The sequence below is a fragment of the Helicoverpa zea genome, unplaced genomic scaffold, assembly GCF_022581195.2.
Source record: "Helicoverpa zea isolate HzStark_Cry1AcR unplaced genomic scaffold, ilHelZeax1.1 pri_000016Farrow_1_scaff_6_deb, whole genome shotgun sequence".
NCBI classification, from domain to species: domain Eukaryota; kingdom Metazoa; phylum Arthropoda; class Insecta; order Lepidoptera; family Noctuidae; genus Helicoverpa; species Helicoverpa zea.
The window spans coordinates 172,333-194,556 of NW_025899712.1; the positions used below are offsets into that span (position 1 = coordinate 172,333).

General features: G+C 37.9%; 1 protein-coding gene and 2 non-coding genes across 4 annotated transcripts in view; 1 reads left to right on the forward strand and 2 right to left on the reverse strand.

Annotated features, from left to right (window-relative positions):
- LOC124645547 overlaps positions 1-22,224 on the reverse strand; it is a 64,761-nt gene that overhangs the window by 942 nt on the left and 41,595 nt on the right. The window contains exons 9-22 of one of the 2 annotated variants that reach the window (XM_047185358.1): positions 21,336-21,764; positions 20,985-21,017; positions 19,691-20,467; positions 17,811-17,934; positions 17,410-17,518; positions 16,928-17,132; positions 16,303-16,529; positions 15,457-15,648; positions 14,480-14,627; positions 13,770-13,986; positions 12,895-13,100; positions 11,844-12,016; positions 11,021-11,463; positions 7,518-7,633 (exon numbers count right to left, since the gene is read on the reverse strand). In XM_047185358.1, coding sequence (XP_047041314.1) covers positions 7,518-7,633; positions 11,021-11,463; positions 11,844-12,016; positions 12,895-13,100; positions 13,770-13,986; positions 14,480-14,627; positions 15,457-15,648; positions 16,303-16,529; positions 16,928-17,132; positions 17,410-17,518; positions 17,811-17,934; positions 19,691-20,467; positions 20,985-21,017; positions 21,336-21,764 — 3,399 coding nt within the window. The remainder of the gene's footprint in view (positions 1-7,517; positions 7,634-11,020; positions 11,464-11,843; positions 12,017-12,894; positions 13,101-13,769; positions 13,987-14,479; positions 14,628-15,456; positions 15,649-16,302; positions 16,530-16,927; positions 17,133-17,409; positions 17,519-17,810; positions 17,935-19,690; positions 20,468-20,984; positions 21,018-21,335; positions 21,765-22,224) is intronic. The other variant, XM_047185360.1, reaches the window with a different exon arrangement.
- Trnar-ucg lies at positions 9,362-9,434 on the reverse strand. Its single transcript has one exon. It is a non-coding gene; the product is annotated as a tRNA-Arg (tRNA).
- On the forward strand, positions 15,179-15,250 carry Trnag-ucc. The gene has a single exon. It is a non-coding gene; the product is annotated as a tRNA-Gly (tRNA).

Sequence of the window (22,224 nt, forward strand, 5' to 3'; positions counted from 1 at the left end):
ATTATCATGGAGGTCACGATTCCTGATTTATTTAAATAGAATGTTGACCTCGTGAACTGTATAAACAAATTAATTGCGTTTTGAGTTCGAGTAAAGTCTATTAAATTGTAAAAGACATTTCATTAAGCATCGATACATTGTATGTGGACCTAGGATGCATCGATTATATGCACTAATTGAAAAGAAAAAACCAATGCTGAAGCATTGCTGCTGAAGCATTGGTTTTATCTACGGAAAAAATATAAAAACATGTTTTGTATACAGGTATTAAAGTCCCTTCGGGACGCCAGCGTGTATTATTTTTCAAAAAAAAATAATATATTATAAGAACAATTTTTTTTTTTTGTTGCGAGTTACTGTATTATGTTTCCTATACTGTTTATGTTATTGAGTATTTGGTTAAATAATATGTATTTGGTTAAAAAGTTAACACATATTTTGTTACATTTCGAGTGCTGTTGAAGCCATTCTCAATAAGCTTACATTTGGCAGCCAATCTAACTACGTGGTTTTAGTTGTACAAGCGGGATATTATTTGCAAAATTGTTTAAAATCGAAAGCAAGAAGTGGCAACTTATTTTATTTATTTTATTTATTTTATTTATTTTATTGTAATCGGAAAACATACAGTATTAACAACTAGGTAACAAAAATAACTAATTATGCATCTATTAACCAATAACATGTTTTCGCATTTAGGTTTTTATGAAGAGCATGCTTGAGAGAGAAAAGGAAACAAAATTAGGAATAATGTAAAAAAAAAAAAAAAAGGAAAAACTTAACTTAGACAAAACTACATTACTACACTGTAACAATAATAAGTGTTGGTACTAGATAGAACAGCTATCGAACCAATGTTTAGTCAGTAATCTATTCAATACATGTGGTTTAGTAACGAATAAGTCAAGTTCAGAAAAGTCGACCAGACTGTTGTAGAACTTTGCGCATCTTATAAAGAACGAATTCTGTCTGTAATTAGTATAACAACGGGGAACGTTAAGAAGAAGGAAGGGTGTTCTAGAAGATCTAGTGGGAACGCGTAAGTTAATCTTGGAAAGAAGTTGCGGGGCATCGATATAGGATTGTGTTAACTTAACGAGAAAAGAGATATCCGATATATTCCTTCGCGCCTTGAGTGGAAGTAGATGGTATCTTTTGCATCTCAATTCATAATTATGATCGCGTGTTTTACACTTATACTGCAGGAATCGCGTAAAGTTTCGCTGAACAGATTCCAGTCTTGAGATATAGATGTCATACATAGGATTCCAGACCTGCGAACAGTACTCAAGTGAACTACGAACGAAGGAACAGTATAAGATTTTAATTATTTTGAGATCCGTAAACTGGGAACAAGACCTTTTTAAGAATCCCATGGCTTTGTTAGCTTTACTTACTATATGATCTACGTGCTTCTCATAGGTAAGTTTGGAATCATGTATCACACCTAAATCCCGTATGGAATCTACTCGCTTTAGCTGGTCGTTCTTTAGCGTATATGTGTAGGATATGAAGTTGGGCTTGCGAGTAAATGTCATTGAGTAACATTTTGACACGTTGAGTACTAAATTATTGGACCGACAATAATTTTCAAGCCTATCGAGATCTTGCTGCAAGCAATAGCAGTCTCCGAGGTTGTTTATGCATTTAAAGATCTTCATATCGTCTGCGTAAAGTAGAAATAATGAATTTCGAAAGCACGTATGGATGTCGTTTATGAAGATATTAAATAATAAGGGCCCAAGAAGTGATCCCTGGGGAACTCCTGAGGGGACTACATACCGCTTAGACACAACTCCATTGACTACAACAGCTTGGGAACGATTCTTTATGTAGGATGTTATCCACCGGTATAAGTTACCATGAATGCCTGCATGAAAAATTTTTTGCAAAAGGATAGTATGGTCAATACGATCGAAACATTTACTATAATCGGTAAAAATACAATCCACCTGCCCCCCATCGTCCATACTTGTAGTAACGAAGTCGACAAAGGACAGAAGGTTAGTACTAGTCGAGCGATTTTTAAGAAAGCCGTGTTGTTGGGGAATAAATGTCGAAGAAAAAGTGCTATAAACTTGCTTGTAGATGATTCGTTCAAGAATTTTACCAAACAGGCATAATTTGGAAATGGGTCTATAATTATCGATGGCACTCTTAATTCCACTTTTGTGAACCGGTGTAATGTAGGAGTACTTCCATATACTGGGAAAAATTCCCTCCGTAACAGAACGCGTGAAAATAATCTTTAGAGGCTTAACTAAACCTTTGGCACACTTGACAATAAATAGCGGTGGTATGTTGTCGGGACCCGCGCCTTTAGTGAGATCCAAAGATTCTAAAAGAGTAAGCAGATGGTCAGAATTTATTTCAATCTCGCCTATGTTTAGTGCTGAGTCGGTAGGAGAAAAGGAACTGTGGGGAGCAGAATTTTGGGTTGAAGTAGGAAGGAAATTGGACTGAAAGTACGCAGCGAAAGCATCACTAATTTCATCATTTGTTTTATAGCAACAACCTTCAAATGACATACTGGACGGGAGAGTATTAGTGCCCTTTTTGTTCGCTTTTATAAAAGACCAGAACATTTTTGGATTTTTTATGATGGAAGCTTCAGTTCTAGTGATGTAAGATTTGTAACATTCTTCCTCAATTGCTTTGGCCCTGGTGCGAAGTAATATATAAGAATCGTAATCTGACGTGTTGCCGTAAATGCGGTATTTACGAAGGTATTTATATTTTTCCTTGAGTATCTTTTTTAAACTTGAGTTATACCATGGGGGGTAGTTTGAAGGATAAATAGTTTTGTGAGGTATGTACTCAGTAATTAAACTCTGAAGGTAGTTATAAAAAATATCAACTGCGTCGTCTAACGAACTACAATGCAAGTTATCTTCCCAGGCGTACTCATTCAATAACCGATTGATATTATCGTAGTCCCCTGACTCATAATAAAGTTTCGTTCGGGGATTAGATTTTAATGGCACATCAAAAAGGCGACCAAGTTCAATATCGAGAGATTTATGGTGGTCATCTTCAGGAACAAAAGGGTTGAGACAGGCGTTAACAGTCAAATCTACGTTTGATAATACTAAATCTAAAATTCTTCCCTTGGACTTGTTACAACAGTTGTTGTACTGAATTAAGCTACACTCGGAAAGAATATCAAAAAAGTATGTTTGGGACTCTCCAGTTATACCTGAAGGTTTTAAACAGTTGCCTACACTTGACCATTCTACATTGGGCATGTTAAAATCTCCCAGTATTATAAAAGAGTCGTCGGGGTTTGAGTTTATAATAAGTGATAGACTGGAAGAAAAATTTCGTAACTGCGTCTCGTAGGAGTTCCCCAAATTCTGCTTGCACAGGTAAATAACACAAATGTTGAGTTTATGTACAGTGCGGTCCTTTTTTTTGAGGGTAATTGTAACCCAAAGATCTTCGGCTGATGATGACCAGTCGGAACGAACTTCAGCTGATAGTTCTCGTCGCACTGCCAACATCACACCACCGCCCAAGGTTTGTTTAGTTTTACTATAATCTCTGTCCCTACGCCAAACTAAATACTCACTACCAAATAGTTCACTGTCGCTAATACTATCCAACAACCAGGTTTCTGTAATCGCAATAACTTTATAAGAATTTAAGAATACATTACGTTTGAACGTATGCGTCTTTGTTCGCAAACCCCGCGTATTTTGATAATATAACTCAAATGAAGCCATATTTATAGATAAGAAAATAAAGATATGATAAAAATTCTAATAATATAATTATAAATAGTATAATAACATACGCCCCTAGACCGAAGTAGTAAATAGTTAACTTAGACAAACAATACGAATTATAGTATTTAAGTGCAACACCACAACCACAGTATAAAGTGAGTACAAAAAATACCATGCGCAAATTAAGCAAAAATGAATAAATACGAACTATATTATAACTTTTTAAAAGGACGGTAAACAGTAAAAAGTGTTCGACAGATAAGCGCCTCGAGTCCGCAGTGACGCGGGCGCATGCAATAAAGGCGCAAGCAATAATGGCACATATGCCGCGGTATATTACTCGCGAGCAAATAGAAAACTGCATGCGCTGCAGTAGATAACTACACTCAATTAGTTGGTCGACTAATCCGTTGTGACTCATTCGAAACGTAAAATAAAGGTGAGTATTAGAAGGTAAGTTTGGTTTACATATGGTTCTCAAACTGTATACAAATATTATTAGAACATGTGAAATGACTATCGCTGATGTTTTGTAATTTTTAAAAGGTCTTTTTCGCATTTTATAAAAAACGTAGGTGCAGTGTCCGAACCTTTTGCCATGATCTTGCAGTGTTTCACCCAAATATACTTAAAATTATTATCTTTCGCAAGGGCTTTTGCCTTACTTAGAAGTGACTTATTGGTCGGTGTTAAGTGGTCATTGACGTAAAAATTGGCAGTTTTGGAAAAGCCTAGGTTGGTAATGTTGAGCAATTTACTTTTGCGCGCCAAAGCCACAAATTCCTCCTTGATATAGCGACTGTTAAAAGCAACTACAATCGGTTTATCTACATTAGGGATGCGAGTTGGTACACGTGCAATGTAATTTATATCTTCTTTTCGTACAGAGATGTTGCAAAGATTTCCGATTTTCTGTGCTATATCGTACAGATTCTCATCTTTCTTCTGCGGTATACCTATGATCTCGGCATTATTAGCTCTTGCCCATTGGTCTCTATCCCGCGATTCCCGGTTTAATTTCTCAATATTGTCCTGGAGAATTGGTATTTGATCCACCATCTTTTCCATCGTGATGATCTTTGATTCAAGAGAATTTACCTTTGCGGAGAAGCCGTTTATGATGTCGTGTGCCATTTCAATCGAGTCCTTGAGTCCGGACAGCTCCAGTTTGATGGATTTCACGTCAGCAACTAACGCTGCCAATGGGGCTAAATCGAGGGCAATCTTGTTGAGCTGTTCCTGCATTTTGTCGAGCTGGCTGGGCTGGGGTGATACGGCCAGAGGAGAAGGACATGTGCTGGACTTACATTTTGGGCAGCGCCAAGCAGTCTTCCTAATGTCGCCGAGTCTTCGGTAACCAACTTCCGTGACTCCTGCACACTGATAGTCGTAGTGTTGATTGCAACCACCACAAATCGGGCCGTCGGTATGCTCAGAACCACAACTAGCGCAGGTGAACATTTTTGGAAAAAGATTGAGTAACACTGGATTTTCTCTTTAAGCAAACAAGCGTGCACTTAAGGCGAGGGCCTGACGGCGAGTATTATTCAATTATATTTCAACGACAATTGCGAGTGCAGTACATTTGCATTTTTCCCCATTTGCAATATTCATTAAATAAATTAACATTTCTGTAGTTTTTGTAGATTTAAAAAAATGATTAAATAAAAATATGTCGTTGAAAAATAACCTGTAGGTTATAAATTATTTGTATTGTAATGATGTCTAACTTCAAGACGTTTTATTTAGAATTTTGCTAATAACATCCCAAGCGGTGGAAAGCAAATAACAAGTCAACTACATAACATTACATTCATGCAGAGCGCTTAACATAGGTAGGCACTAAATAAGTAATTTAAGAGAACTAATTGGGTGATTCTCAGCGTTATCCTCCTAGCTGATTGTCGGTCCAGCGGGGCCCAGCAGGGCCAAGGCCTGCCGGGGCTGCGGGTTGTTCGAAAGAGGTACCGCGGCCCTAGCACATAAGAAGGCCTACGACGGAACACGACGGCTTTTAGTCAGTAAGAGTCTGACACTCCCTCACCGCTGCTAACCCACAGCGGGAGGGGTCATTTGATGATTTTTTACGTCGTTAAAAAAAAAAAAAAAAAAAAAAAAAAGCCGATTGTCGGTCGCGGCGGCTGTTCTCGTATAAGGAGATCAGCCAGCTGCGCAGGACATTATTATAGTGCACAAGCATTTGCTTGGACATAGGTGCACTCACTATTCCTTCACTCTCATAGCCCGATGGGACGGCAATCCGACACGACCGGAGAGAGATCAGGAGCAAGACCAACATTACCATACTAAAGAAACAACTAATTGTGTGTGTGAGTGTGAATAGATAAGGTTTTTTTTTTTCAAGTATTCAGAATCACTCAATTGAGCTTCCATTTGTTCAAAAGAGGACTTACATGCTCAAAGCAATAACGATTTTGCAAGAATCAAGTCAATGCCTCCGTTAGACAGAGTTATGGTATGTCAAAAATGCAGTTTAGGTGGCCTTGCAATTTTTAATTTGCTAATCTGAAGCTAGCTATTTGGACGCCTCGGACATGCACAAAGGACTTAGTTCATACACTTACCCCCGCACTCAGAGACATTTAATGGTTACTTAAGCCGTTCCTTAGTGCAGAATTTCTGAGAATCTGTCACTATATAAGTAGTGACTTAAGTAATCATTAAATGTCTCTGAGTGTGTCCATTAGAGTATCGTGAAGTTATTTATAACCAACTTCAGTCAAGCGATATAGGCAGACAATAAATTAATATACCTGAATATCAAAGTTTAATAGCAAGGCTGCAAAAACTGCCTTTGACACGTTAACTAAAGTTAACTTTAGTTAACTACGTGTAAAAATACATCGAAACATCTACAAACTACATAGCGTACATGATGTTATAAGTATTATTAAGCATTAATATTAATAATATACTGGCACTTTAAGCGAATCTAATAACTAACAGTACATATAAAAACTCAAAGTACTAAACTGTCCTTTTAACAGTATTTTTTTTAATATCATTTGGTTTCAAACATTTAAGTTTTTAGTACATTACCCATTACAATTCTACTTGTTATTTAATCTCAATAGGTACTACAAAGCCTATATTAAATTAGCCATATAAAATATCATCACTGAGATACAAATGTCTAAACCATCTATGCTTAAGCTGGATTAATTTACGGTCCCAATAAAGTCCCAACTACAACCTACAACTACGTACGAAGTTTGTGTAGACATTTTGGAAATGACATCCTGTAGTGTTAGTAGACTATAGGGCCAGGACATACCTCGTACATACCATGTGACTAAGGTAAAACAGACCGCAGTACACAACGTCAAATTGTACACTTAAAGTCTAAACTAACTGTTTTGGAGTACTGACCCTAAAATCTCCACAAACTGCTTTGTCCCTAAAGTCTACAACCACTGGCGCTGCATGTCTTCCACCTTCACTATTGCAGTGAGACGGTATGAAGTAGAAGAGTGGATTTACCTTCAGTTCTAGCAAATATAGTATATTCTGTCAAGATATATCTATGTATATACTGATTAAGCCACTCCTTTCGTTATCTAATTCAAATAGTTTATTTCGGATCTCTCCATATCTAATGCTCCCAATAATGTCTATGAAATTGAAACAAATTGTTTTTTGGTGTTAGAAGTATCCCTAAAGTCTACAAAACTATTTTGAGTCTACACAAACTACATTGTAGCGTCCCTAAAGTCTACAACAACTACTGGTGCTGCCTGTCCCGATAGTCTACGTAAACTCGAACTACTTCACCTTCGTATTTGCGCTGCGACGGCATGAAGTAGAAGTCGGGGTGTGCTGAGAGACCCGCCTCGGGACGGACGCCGCGCGGGAGCGAGTATGTCGCACGATCCGGACGACCGTTGTAGCTGGAAATAAATAGGATAAGTATTTAAAATCATTTATTGAAGTAAGCTGAAAAATCATCACTTTTTGGACGTAAAAAAAAAATACATAAACAGCCCTCAAAACGCCCACCCTTCAGAACCTCCTATGTGTTCTGGGAAGAAGTTGTATAAGAAACATCCTTACTAATATTATAAATCGGAAAGTGAGTTTGTTTGTTTGTTTGTTTGTTTGTTCCGCTTTCACGCCGTAACTACTGAACCGATTGCTTTGAAATTTTGCAGACGTAAAGTTAGAAGTCCGGATTAAATAATAGGGTACTTTTTATCCCGAAAAAAATAGATATTCCCGAGGGAAAACAAAAATATTGTTTGCTTGATGGATGCATTGTAGATGGCGCTGTGTGTCGTTTAAAACAAGGTAATATATTGCAAACGAATATAAACATGTAAATTTAGAAGCTAAATGATACGATAATGAATCCCCGAAAATGAGGAATTCCCGAGGGATGATGTACAATTTGTTTAATCGTCTAAACTGTTTTTTTTTACATCTACTTATATATTGCAAACGAATATGAACATATAAATTTAGAAGCTAAATGATACGATAATGAATCCTCGAAAATGAGGAATTCCCGAGGGATGACGTACGATTTGTTTTATCGTCTTAACTGTTTTTTTTACATCTACTTATCCTGAATTAACTATAATTCAACGAATTACTAATTGGTATAAGTATTATATAGTTAAGTTATTTCGTTCTTGAGGTATGCGATAGATGGCGCTGGGTGTTTTTAAAACGTGGTAACGATGTGTTTTTAAAATACATAAGAAGTGGAATGATAGCTTTTTAAAACGTGGTGACGTTGTTTTTTTTAAGATACGTAAGAAGTGCAATGATATCTCGCGCTTTAACCTGTAGCTCATTGTTCAATCGCGAGCTTCCCGATAGCTCGATAGATGGCGTTGTGCTTTTCTGTATCGTGGTGTTAAGGTTCGCCGCGAATTAGTCTGTTTTGAAATCAGTGGGGCCCAGTAGCGCCAGGGCCAGCCGCGGCTGCGGGTTGTTCGAAAGAGGTACCGCGGCCCTGGTATATAAAAGGCCTAGGACGGAACACGACGATTTTAGTCAGTAAGAGTCTGACACTCCCTCACCGCTGCTAACCCACAGCGGGAGGGGTGAACCGAATTCCACGCGGGCGAAGCCGCGGGCGGAAAGCTAGTATTAAATAATAGACAGACAGACAGAAAGAAAAACAGCGAGCTTTTTTTGTAAGGATTTTTATGCAGATAGACTTTTGGGGAGTTCGTGGTTTTCGTGAAGTTATTAAATAAACAAGACAGACACTATATTAGAAAACTAGCTTAATATGTATGTCATTGTAAATTGATATCTATCTTATATTCATTAATTTATCTACGTGATCAAATTACTTAATGTTGTATAAATTGACAATCAATAAATTATTGAAAAGTTTATTCCTCTTCCCACAGTTATCCGAAATTCCGTATAACAAATTAATGAGAACAGATGCAATATTTACTTGACTCTTTGTGAATATTCTAAGTAGATAGTCATTTATGTATATTAAAAGACAATTAATAAATATATTATGTTACTGAATCTCAAACTTTTGTCAACTTGAATGTTGCAAAAAATATTCATCTCTAAAAGCACTACGAATATTTTGGAAAAATAGTACCAAAAATGTACTATAAGCAACTTGAATTGTGTCTCAAGTTGCTTGTCGACCGTGACAGGACTCGAACCTGCAATCTTCGGATCCGAAGTCCGACGCCTTATCCATTAGGCCACACGGTCGTATACGATGGGCGACGAAATTGTCAACCGCTTGAATACGTACTTTCCACCCCTTTGAAGATCCACCCCTTTGTTAGAAAATGGATAGATAGAGGTACTGTTATTGGTTTATAGCTCTTATAGCTAAGTGTTACGGTTGAAAATTATCTGGCAGTTTTTTGAAGTTGATACTATCTCTTGTTTGTGTTACCAGGCAAGGCATAATGGTTGTTTGAACAAGTGTTATGGTATTTTCTAATGGATTTGTTCATGCTACATATGTACTTTGTTTAAACAAATGGCATAATATAAGGTGCTTTAATATTACCTGCCAGGGCTTGAATGGGGGGTAGTATTGCGTTTATAGATTACAATAGTAAAGATAAATAATTGATTATTTATCATTTTTTTTTTCATACAAAAAGAAATACGTAAAAATTTGACTTAATTTATTAGTTTAAAACCATCCAGTAGAGTTGCGCGTTGCCATTCGTGCAGAACAGATAAAAAGAGATAGCAGTTGTTCATTGACGAAGCGACACTACGCGCATAATTTGTGAACCACGTTATGAAGAGTAGAGCCAATGTTAATTTAACTTGTTTAATGTCTCAAATTGAATTGACTGTTCCGGGGAACGAAATTTCTTCACTATTGTAATCTATAAACGCAATACTACGCCCCATTCAAGTCCTGGCAGGTAATATTAAAGCACCTTATAGATATTAAGTAATATTATAATATAAATAAATACTTAAATATTATACTTCATACTACTAACTATTATATAATCTGTGATACTACTATATTACATTGAACGCCTTCCTCTCTTCTAACTATTTTGCTGTGCCCATCAGGGTCCATAATTGTGACTACCTCTATTATTTTATATTTTCCACCAAATGTACATTATGGAATGCAATAAATGATATGATGATGATGATGATAATGATAAGTCGAGTTCACTTTCTGCGTCGCTTGAATATTATCATACCTATTTTTGGTTTTGTTGACAATTTTCTCTAACCCGCAAGGTGTGGGTAGTAGGTAACTCGCTCTTATATCGCAGAAAATCAATATTGGTTTACGAAGCGCCAGGGGTATTTTACGCCCCGTATGACACTTTTCAAAATGTTATATCTTCCTGTAAACTCTTGAAAACTAAAAGAGTAAATATTTTCGTCCTTCATTTCAGAAGAAAATTAATTTAAAGGACCGCATAATGGAGTAGAGAGGATTTTTTATAAGGAGAGTACCTACATTAGCGAGTACATAGGAAATTACATTGGGGCAGTAGATAAGGGAGTGTATAGTACATTAAGAATTACCTACGTATGTATTAACATAAGGAAGTTTACAGGGAGAAGACATAAGGGAGTTAGGTAATAGGGTGAGTACGTGGGGAATTACATACGAAAAGTTCATGAGGAACTACATAGAGAGTGTACGTACAGTGAATAATAGAGTACATTAAGAAGACAAAACATTGTGTCTTCGACAAGTAAATCCGCAACTGTTTGTTAACACGACAGAAATAAATAAAACAATAAAATAACACCTGTCCTTCTTTCCTCGCATTTTTTTAACTACATTATAAAAACAAACTTACCCGTGCTGTCCACCTCCACCGCCCCTAGGCCTTTGCAGCGACCTCGTCTCATGATAATACTGCGCAGCACTATTCTGATGCTTAGGGGTCATCCGTCCATTGGTCCCATGACCATTCACCCCATGCTGACTGTGGGGCATGTGTTGACCATTCACCCCATGTTGTCCAATGACCCCATGATGTCCGTTGACCAAATGAGGCCCATTCAACCCATGTTGGCCGTTCATTCCGTTAGATTTAGCTTTTCCGTTCGAAGGGGTCTTGTTGGCACTGCCGGGTCTTGGCGGAGGGGGGTCTGTGGGTCGTACAGGGGTCTGTCGGTTTCTTAAAGGTGCTGTGGATGTGGTGCTGTTGTATTTGCCGTCGTCTTCGAATGGCTCGAAGGCGTAGTTTGTGTTCGCTGTTGTGTAGTCTTTCCATGCTGAGTTGGGGATCAGTTGGTCCTGGAAATGGGACGGTTTTAAATGTATGATCCAAGGTTCATAATTAATGAGAAATCAGGAAATTATCGCAAGTGTGGAAGACAACCTTAAAAATCTCCTTCTTTTTTGAAATACTGTTACACAAGAAAGGTAGGTAAATAATAAAATGTCTCAGCTCAGTGACAATGTGACAAGTTTGATACTTAAAATTTAATTTAATTTCTCTTTCGAGTAGAGGACTTCAATACCAAGACATCTAATGCCGGGTTCATATAAAAAGAAACGATTCTTTTGCCAACGGACGATGTGTTGGGAGCAAAATCGATTTGGAATATAGTTATTGTTTCTTATTTATAATAATTGGGCATCATGCAGTTCACAAACTCATATCTCCTACCAACCTTAGTCTGTTGCGCAGTATTCCTACTGCGGTATAGTGTGCAAGCGGCCTGCAGGACCGCGACCAGTATAAGGGCGGCCACACACCCCACCACTACGTATAGTTTAGTCTCCGCGAGACCGAAGAACGCTCGAGCGTTCCCGGTGCTGTCTTCTTCTGGGATATCTGTTATTACTGTTGAAAAAATATATATTTGTGAATTTACATAATAGACCAAACTTGTGCCTTCTGGAAGACGGAGGAAGTTGTGGTCATAAGATGGTCTTATACGGACCGATTTTTGTTTAAGAATTCGAGTTAGAAGTAGGTATCGGTCTGGTAGGTCCTGAGATTAGCACGTTTAGGTATGCGAGCTAATAAACTCTTCAAAATTTAAGAATTTATAATTTACTAGCTTTTGCCCGCGACTTCGTTCGCGTGGAATAGTGACTTCCGGCAGATTTTTGGTTTTACCCACATAGTTCCCGATCTCGCGGGATTTTTGAGAAGTTCCCGCTCCCGCAGGATGAATTAAAACAATAACATGAACCGAACACGTGTAATGACACCATTGCGCGATTAACGCCATCTATCTACGGAGCATAGGAACAGCTCGACATTTGACCAATAGATGGCACTGTATGTCCGTAATATATTTTATTTTTTATTTTTATTTTTTGTAATAAAAACTATCCTATGTCCTTTCTCAAGTTTCAAACTATGTCTGTACCAAATTTCACACAAATCGGTTCAGTAGTTTAGGCGTGAAGAAAAGACAGACAGACAGACAGACAGAAAGACAGACAGAGTTACTTTCGCATTTATAATATTAGTTTGGATTTTAAGAATAAGAGTCGTTAATCGTTACCTGTTGTGTATACAATTGTAAATAAGTTGCTGTTGTGCCTTGTCAAATAAATAAATAAACCTTTCTCATACAACTTTTGTGAGGTATTTACTGCACTATGTTTCACATAATCACTCATGGTTATATTAAAACTTCCCCGACACTGATTACAAAAAAGACCATAGATAAAAAAGAACATTGAAATTTTTCGGTCTTCGATACTGACCTCCTTGAGGCTGGAAGACCAAGAACTCAGGGTCCACGTTGAGGTTCCCCACGCTGCCTTTAGCGAGTGTATCCCTGACCGCTCGCTCCCAGCGCTCCGCCTCAACAGATGTGGAGTTAGTGTCCTCTACGGTGCTGGACCCTTCGATGGTGTTCAAGTCGATGGATTTCAGGGTAAGGTCCGCTATGATGGCTTTGGTTTCATTTCTGTGGATAAATATGGTATTGTTGTTAGTCTTGGTAATGTTTAGCTTCGTATTTGTGGGGAACTAGAATGGCTCCTTTGGTTTTTTCGGAAAATATAATTTTGAATATACCAATTACTGTCGACATTATGATCTATATGTGATGTAGGCTCGCTAATGTAAATGAACACACTTTCCTTAACCGATAATAAATACTTACCTGTATTTTTATGTAAATAAAAAAAAATACCTATCTATAAATATATTTTAGAAAAGTATTTATAGCAAATACACATGAACTCTTGACAACCATGGCTCTTATCCCATTGAGTGGCTAAGTATGCGTATTTTATTGCCAGAGAAAGGATGGCTTGGTTTAAGATACTCACTGCATAAATCCATTAACAACAATAGCCTGGTATCCCTTGTTCCCTTGCAGCTGAGTGGCCAAGTTGTCAGCCACTTGGCGCCTCAGTTCCTTGTACTCCTGGCTACCTGTCACCCTATTTTATATGGCCAAGTTTAACTAAAGATACTTACTGCATAAATCCATTAACAACAATAGCTTGGTATCCCTTGTTCCCTTGCAGCTGAGTGGCCAAGTTGTCAGCCACTTGGCGCCTCAGTTCCTTGTACTCCTGGCTACCTGTCACCCTATTTTATATGGCCAAGTTTAACTAAAGATACTTACTGCATAAATCCATTAACAACAATAGCTTGGTATCCCTTGTTCCCTTGCAGTTGAGTCGCCAAGTTGTCAGCGACTTGGCGCCTCAGCTCCTCATACTCTTGGCTGCCGGGTGCGGGGGCACGGAAACTGTCGCCAAGTCCGGTTATACGGATGAACATCGTGTAGGAAGACTGGCCCGGGATTATTGCTTCTGTTGTTACTTCTTCTTCTACTGGTTCTGTGAAGAAAAAATATAATAATAAGAATTGTTAAGGTTTCTTTCGTATGCATTATCAGAGTTATATTCTCTGCATATATAACAAACAAACAAAGTTTTCCTCTTTATAATATTAGTATAGATAAGGTCGAAATTGGTAAGAAATTCTTGATGTTTTTACTGCTTTTAATCTCTATAGTTAATTGAAATTCAAGCACATTTTTGGACCGACCGAAACACTAAATAGATTTACTTTCTAAATACCAAACTATTTATTTTTAATATTCATAAAACAATACATAGTAGATATCCAATATTACCCAATTCTATAATACATAAACATCAATAGTATAATACTCTGTTTTAGCTGAAAACACAATCAGCTCAAGAAAACCACATAAGAAGACCTTAAAAATCTCAAAAGGTTACCTATATACGATTAAAAAAAATACGTAGGTACTAAAACATTTTTTTTTGTAGACTGAATTATGTATAACTTGTAAGTAAATCTCACCAGGCCCACAAGGCTTGATGCAGACCCTCTCATCAGTAACAATAGGCGTCTGCATGTGTTTGCTGGTCCGCTTGTTCACCGGGTCGAAACCTCCGCCGTGGGTGATGAACATCATGTATAGACATTGCGAATCTGTGAAGGCTAGATCCTGTGGGACAGATAATGTATAAGAAAACTTTGATAATAAAACAAATTGTAAAAATAAATAGGTAAGCAATAAAAGGAATTGGTAAAGAGCAAATTATGATTACAAAAACCATCTAATTTAGAAGAGGTATAAAAATAGGCTGATGACGATGATAGAAAAAAAAATTGTGTACCAAATGGGGACACCGCAAAACTCAGAAATACTTTTTTCATAATTTTAGAATAGAGGATCTATAGGTAGGTATATAAGAGGCTTCCTACAGATTTATAAATATCTATGTAGAATTGTTTTTCTTTAAGAGCTACAACTAAAAGAAACTGTAGGTAGGTACGGTAGGTACCTACGTCATCGTAGGCTTGATGAAAGACACATTTTATAGTTTCAGATTAATTCCATGAGAATATAATTCAATCAAGTTTTACCATAAAAGCGTATGAAATCGATGTTTAAATTCGCGATTATATATGTAGGTATCGATTTATGTTCGCGTCATCATTGCCAATAGCTACAAAAATGTCTTGTGTGCAAACATTTGAGCTCCTCAAACAGATGCGTCGGTGGTGTAATGGTCAGCATAGTTGCCTTCCAAGCAGTTGATCCGGGTTCGATTCCCGGCCGACGCACACTTTTTGCAAAATTTTCACAATATTTTATTCATTCAGACCATAGAGAACAAAATAACGAGACTGACTCATAATTATTTTATAAATTATACTTAAGTAGGTATTTTTCGTTTAATATTTTTTACCAAACCTACATTATTATGTACTGATATTATTTCTTAAAAAAATATTAATATAAATAAAGAAAACCAATTTTTTTATATTACCTTCTGGTCACCAGTATTCCGTTTCCTCACAAAGCTAAGGGTTGTGATGCCATCTACCATGCTGCCGGACTCCTTGGACAGATCCTGTCGCTGGTCGACCCTGGGTGCGGAGTAGCCTGACACCCAGGTGTCCATTATGAAGGGCCGGCCTGAACGGGCGTCAACCCAACCTATTATGGCGTCTGATTGAGACTGTGGAAGAAAAAGGTTCAGTAATAAAGTTTGGGTGAAATGTCTAAGATACTTAAGCTATGTATTGAAATTATTTAACCATTTATGTATACAGTAAATAAATTACAGAAGAAGTAATAACATAAAATTATACAAAGGTGTAAGATGATTAAAAAAATAACTTAATTCTATCAAGGAAAAATCCAATAGTATCCCTATACTTTCTTTCAATATATCTTCTTTCTTTATTGTCAAGTTTAGTTTATTCTTAAATAAAAAGATATATACAATATATTTATATAGGTAACATTGTAGGTAGTATTTACTAACTAAATTGCTAAATAAATAATTATGCGACTTCAGCCGCGTCCTGAGAGAACAATTTTGCTATACCTACCTGCATGAAAATAAATAGTATGTATCCTGGATCTAAGCTACCTCTCTCCCAATTTTTAGCTAATTCGGTTCATCAGTTCCTGAGTTATAATTAAGTAGGGCAGGCAACACCATTTTCTTTAAGAAAATACTGGAAAATTGTAGAAGTAGAAAGGTGCTACTTCTTACAATTCTAGATCTGCACTAAAAGAATTAAAAGGGCACAGAGTGTTCCCTTGCTGTGTCCCAGGCACTTCCACCTGACTATGGAGCTTACTTCTAGAACATTCTAGTACTCACCATCTTCTTGTTATCGCTGAAGCCAATGCCGGTCCAGTGCTTACTCTGTTTGGTAGCCAGCGTGAACCTGACGGAGTCCTTCCCCCGCTTGAGGCCGAGGTACTCCCACGAAGCTACGTAGTCACAGCTGTTGTTCGCAGGGTTGCAGTTGGCGGGGAGACGCCATTGTCCTCCGCATTTGTCCGGGAGCGGGAGGATGCCGCCTGAGATCGATACTTTTGTTTCTTCTGCAATGGAGAAGAGGTTGAAGTAAGAATAAGTTACTTGGTATGACAGGAATGGGTGAGGCAATTCGTCGACTATCTCCAAGAAAGATTTGGAGGTATATTATGTATCCGAAAAAACTATCCTTGGTATTTATATTATTTAAGGGAACGGTCTACTCCTGCCAATGAACTAGAAGACAATCTAAAGGTATTCTTTGAGAAGCACATAAGCTAAGCTAGAAGACATCATACTCTGGTTGGTGATACCCACTCAAATAGGTAAGTATTAGATTAGCTTATGTAACAAAGATGATCCCTAAAGCACCTATATAACAACCAAAAAGGCTTCATCCCAAATCCAATTACACCCCAGTGTTTCTTCCATTCCAAAAAGTTTAAACACCCAACAAGACACTCACCAAAGAAATTAATACTGGCCACTCCTCTCTGACCTCCATGGCCGTGGTATTTAAGCTCGTCAGGGCGGTAGAAGTCCCCAGTAGCGGCCGGGCCGCGCTCCAGGCCGGAGGGGGGGGAGTGTGCATAATGTCCTGGTTCCTGCCCGCGTGCCCAGATGATGTGCATCGCGTCGTCTACTATCGCGTGGTCGGTGGGCTCCTTGGCCTAGAATTTTAAAAGGGGTAAAGATGAGAAACGATAAGAATAGAGCTTGTGATAGAGTGGTATTGAATACGGCAGCTAAATCAAAATTATGGTCCATAGGATGGAGTTATAAAAAAATGCCTTTCAAAGTGGAAAATATGAGATTGGTCTTGTCAGAGCCGAGATCTGATTTTGAAGGGTTTTGCGATTTGCCGTTAAGCTCTTCACAATCAAAGCACGGCATAGTCTTGAATGACCTATATTAGACCCAAGAACCATTTATTACACAAGGTCTTACTTTAATCTTCTTTCTAAACATGATGGTGGTGACACCGTTCTCTTCGTATCCTGACGCTGCAGTAATGTCATCGTGACCGCCCCAGAACGTGTCCACTCGGGGAGTCGACCTGAAATTACGAAAATAAAGCGGAGTTAGAAGCCCTGTATAATTAGCGTAAGAAGGAGTTCAATCAAGCCCACCTGTCTTATCATCTGCTGTAGCCTTTTCCCAACTATGTTGGGGTCGACTTCCAGTCTAACCAGATGCAGCTAAGTATACCAGTGTTTTACAGGAGCCATTGCTTATCTGACCTCCTCAACCCAGGAAAACCCGATACTCCTTGGTAAGACTGCTCGGCAGACTTTTTGGCTTCTGACTGCCCGTACTCTACTCTACTCACAGTACTCTGTTCAACTCACCTGTCTCTAGTATAGTAATCCAGTACTCTATGGTAGTTGCCCTTAGCGGTTCCTATGACGATGTCGGTGCAATCCATGGGGTTGAAGTCAAACTTAGGTACGTACTCGTGCTCGGGGAAGTAGCCTGAAATGTTTCAGTCTTTGTTTTAGATACATGCCTTGGTAATATTTCGAGTTTTAATAAACCTGCTAAAAACCTGAGATATTAAAATCTATGTTTTTTAAGACACAAAGACTATCGAGTAGGTATAGTTTGAGCAAAAACTTTCTTAACAAAACTAGGTGCACAGTTTCAGAGTGCTTTGTGCAACTACTTGTGAAATACATTGATGACAATATTAGTTACCTATTTAATATTATTTAAACATCGTTCTGTTACTTTCAATCTAAATAAGATTTTGTGATGCACAAATTATGAACATCTACACAAGTAAACTAAACAACATCAACTTAGTCAGACAATCTTATCCACAATCAATCTTATACACCAACTAACGAAAAAAACTATTTTCCCTTCACAACTGGGTAAAAATCTTTGAAGTTCTATTCGGCCCCCAACCTCTTACCATTGACGGATTTCACCTATAAGCGTAGATTAGGTAACATAGATTTTAATGTTAACTTTTATGTACAAAAAACACCACATATTATTAAATCACACTTTACAGATTTCAAATTAAAGAAATAGACGGTTATGAAAAAACAGGTAAATACAATAGAACGTAGTCAGTTTCACCCCCTCTTATCTACCAAATATGTAAATGGATACAAACTTCGATCTATATTAAATTAATCAATCTGGTAGAGAATCTTTTAAAGTAATTAAGAAGTGGTGAAACAGGCCTTAAAATTATACAAAAGAATCCTTGATACCTGGACCTAAAGTTAAAGAGAAAAGACACAGAAAAGATAAAAGAAAATCAGTTGAAAATCAATTTTAATTTGTTATGGGAATGAGGAAAGGGATAAGGTAGCGCCCAAAAGCCCAGCTAAGCTTAGAAATATTAAAGCAGAAATTATAAGTTTAATTTCTAAACATGCAAGATATATTAAAGTGTAAACACATGCAAGTTGAAGATTATATTACAATAGTTATAAAAAGTTTATTTTACAATACCAAAAAAGAGCATGTAAATAAGAGATTAGGTAAATACACAGGTAGAGGACTTTTGTTTATTTTAAATTATAATATTTTGTTTGTGATTTCAAAATCAGACAACTAACTTATGATATTGTTAGTAAGACGGAATGTATTTTTCTCATTTTCATGCCCTTAAAAATATTATTTAAGTAAGCACATCCATACTAGTCTCTCGCTTTAAATTATTTACACACCAAAATCATGTCCAGAAGAAAGCATAAATGTTATAAAAGTACACAATTATTTTATTTAGAACATAATTATTGACAAGTGCTGCAAATTGCTATACAAATACATCTATTTTATATACATATACATTCATTGGTATTGACATCATAAATGAAAATTATTGGTATCTCGGTCCAATATATTTACACCGCGATTTGATTGATTGTTTAAAGATTTTTATGATAATAACAGTTTCTTTTAAAGACCTAAAAATATAATCATCGGCACGAATCTTGAGCGCTGCGCTGACCTTCACCTGCGCAGAAGTAATTTATTGGGTCCCTTTTGTGTTATGAAGTGAGGCGCGGGGGCGGGCTAAAGCGGTGATTGGCCCGCAGCGCATCGCGTCATAGCCGCCACTCGGGATTGGTTCTTTGCTAATAAATCACTTCTGCGCAGTTGAAGGTCAGCGCTCAAGATTCGTGCCGATGATTATACCAAATAGTATACTTAAAAAAAAAGAAATCAATACCAACAAACGTATAAGCTAGTGCAAAGCATGTGGCGTTACCTGCTTCATCTTTAAGTCCCTTCACTAGCAATGTCTCGGGTTCCAATGCTGCGGTAGGTTCGGGACTCGGTTCTGGGACCGATTTTGGTTCGGGAGTGGGTTCGGGGTGAGAATCAGGTTCAGGAGTCGGTTCGGGAGTCGGTTCAGGGTGAGAATTCGGTTCGGGAGTCGGTTCGGGGTGAGAATTCGGTTCGGGATGAGAAGAAGGCTCAGGACTTGGTTCAGGAGAAGGTTCTGGTTTTGGTTCTGGTTCGGAAGTCGGCTCTGGAGCCGGTTCGGGATGGGCACTTGGTTCAGGGGCTGGTTCGGGATGAGGACTCGGTTCTGCAGTTGGTTCGGGGTGAGATTTGGGTTCTGCAGATGGTTCGGGATGAGTGTTAGGTTCTGCAGTCGGTTCGGGATGAGAACTTGGTACATCAGTCGGTTCAGGATGAGAATTCGGTTCAGGGCTGGGTTCAGGTTCGCTAGTAGGTTCTGGTTCAGGTTCCGGTTCCGAAGTCGGTTCAGGCTCCGAAGTCGGTTCCGGTTCCGAAGTCGGTTCGGGACTAGGTTCAGGACCAGTAGTAGGTTCAGGACTGGGTTCAGGAGTTGACGTAGGTCCAGCTAACTGTTTAGACTTTGGTTTGAACTTTGGTTTAGTAGTAACTTTTGGTTTGGGTTCCGCACTGGGTTCGGGACTGGGTTCCGGTTCGGAACTGGGTTCGGGGGAAGCTGTGGGCTCTGTAGGGGGTACAACAGAGTGATTATGGGATACAATGGATTTCGTAGTGTCCGAATCTGTAAAAATAATTGATCATGCAGCATCATATATACATTTCAGCTTATTTTGTCGCTACCTGATATTATGATTAGTCTAATAGAAAAAAAATTGGGAATGAAATTTATACTTTACAAGAATATAGAATATATCAAGTTTGTTTTTGCGTAGCATTTGTTTAGGTTTAGAGTGGTACTTGCAATATTGTACAGCAAGAGACAGAACATGCATTTTAGCAATAAAGGGATGAATAACTTTATCGTAGTTTTGTGTTTAAAAAACAAAAAAAAATTTACAACTTCCCATTTGATTTATTTTTACCACTAATTTTTGTTTTAAGTGAAGTTGTGGTTCTCTCTTATTTCCTATCAGGCAGCAACAAAACAAAATCATAGAGTATCGCAGTTAGTATATGCTTTATATTTACTAATATTATAATAATTCTATGTGCAGTGTTGCATGTTGCGTGGCTGTCGCATCGTAGCGTTGTGTTAAGTGTGGTGCAGTAGTTTAGAAGTTAGTAAAGTTATAGCTTACCAGTGGTGTTTGCTACTGCTCGCTTTTTACGACCTGAAAATAAACATCAGTTAGAACAAACTCTATAAAGCAAAGACTTGTATATAAAAAGTTGTTAGTCTTCAATTAAAAAAAGACCTTCTACTTGAAAAACCATTACTGAGTTATGTCATTATCATCAAGTACCTATGCTTATTGTAAGAAGTTACAATCTTTATGTAGAAACTAAAAGATTTCATACATAGATGCATTTTTTTACATTAATGTTATCATTATTATACAATGTTAATAAATATTTTGAAAACGTTTGTTTAAGATTTCACTTGCACTTTATAATACTTATATAAAAAAACAAGACAAAATATAACTAACCTTTAGAACTAGACACTTTATAAGACACACTAGTCTTCACAGTAACATTGCCAAGATTCTTAAAATCATATCCATCAAGTGAGTGCATAGCAACCCTCTTATTCCTATTATCACTCTCTGTTACTTTCGTTGGTTCGGGTTCGGGGCTCGGTTCTGGTTCGGGGCTCGGCTCCGGTTCGGCACTCGGTTCGGGCTCAGCACTCGGTTCAGGAGTAGCATTAGGCTCCGGCTCAGCAGTGGGCTCTGGTACACTGCTTGGTTCAGCTTTCGGTTCCGGTTCGGAAGTCGGTTCCGGACTGGGTTCTGGTTTTGACTTCGGTTCGGGCTCTGCTTTCGGTTCTGGTTCGGCCTTCGGTTCGGGTTCAGCCTTCGGTTCAGGCTCCGCTTTCGGTTCTGGTTGCGGTAGAGGTTCGGTTTTTTGTGTGGTTACTACAATGATTGAAATAAATTTTTATCGAACTTGAACCAAATATTACGTAAAATTTAGCCCAAACGTACTTAACTTTTTGTTTTTTGACAAATGCAAAAATAACATAAGTAGTTTCTGAATACGCGAGCGAAGCGAGCACGAAATTTTAATTATTTTTTAAAACTCAAAACCAAAATCTACGTATGTCGCCCAAATATACATTTTCATGAATGGGGGGACACACCCGATATACGTCCATACGAAAACCCCCTCGCCCGCATAGATAAGTCGATAAAAATAAAGTTAGATAACGTATAGCAACGTCGCGCAGCTAAGCTTCGCGGACCACTTGGAATGCTTCCAGGGACCACCAGTGGTCCGCGGACCACCGGTTAAGAACCACTGTGCTATAAGGTCGTTCTATTGTACAGGTCGTACATGGCTGGGCAAGCTAAATAGCGAGCGCGGTTTTTACACTAG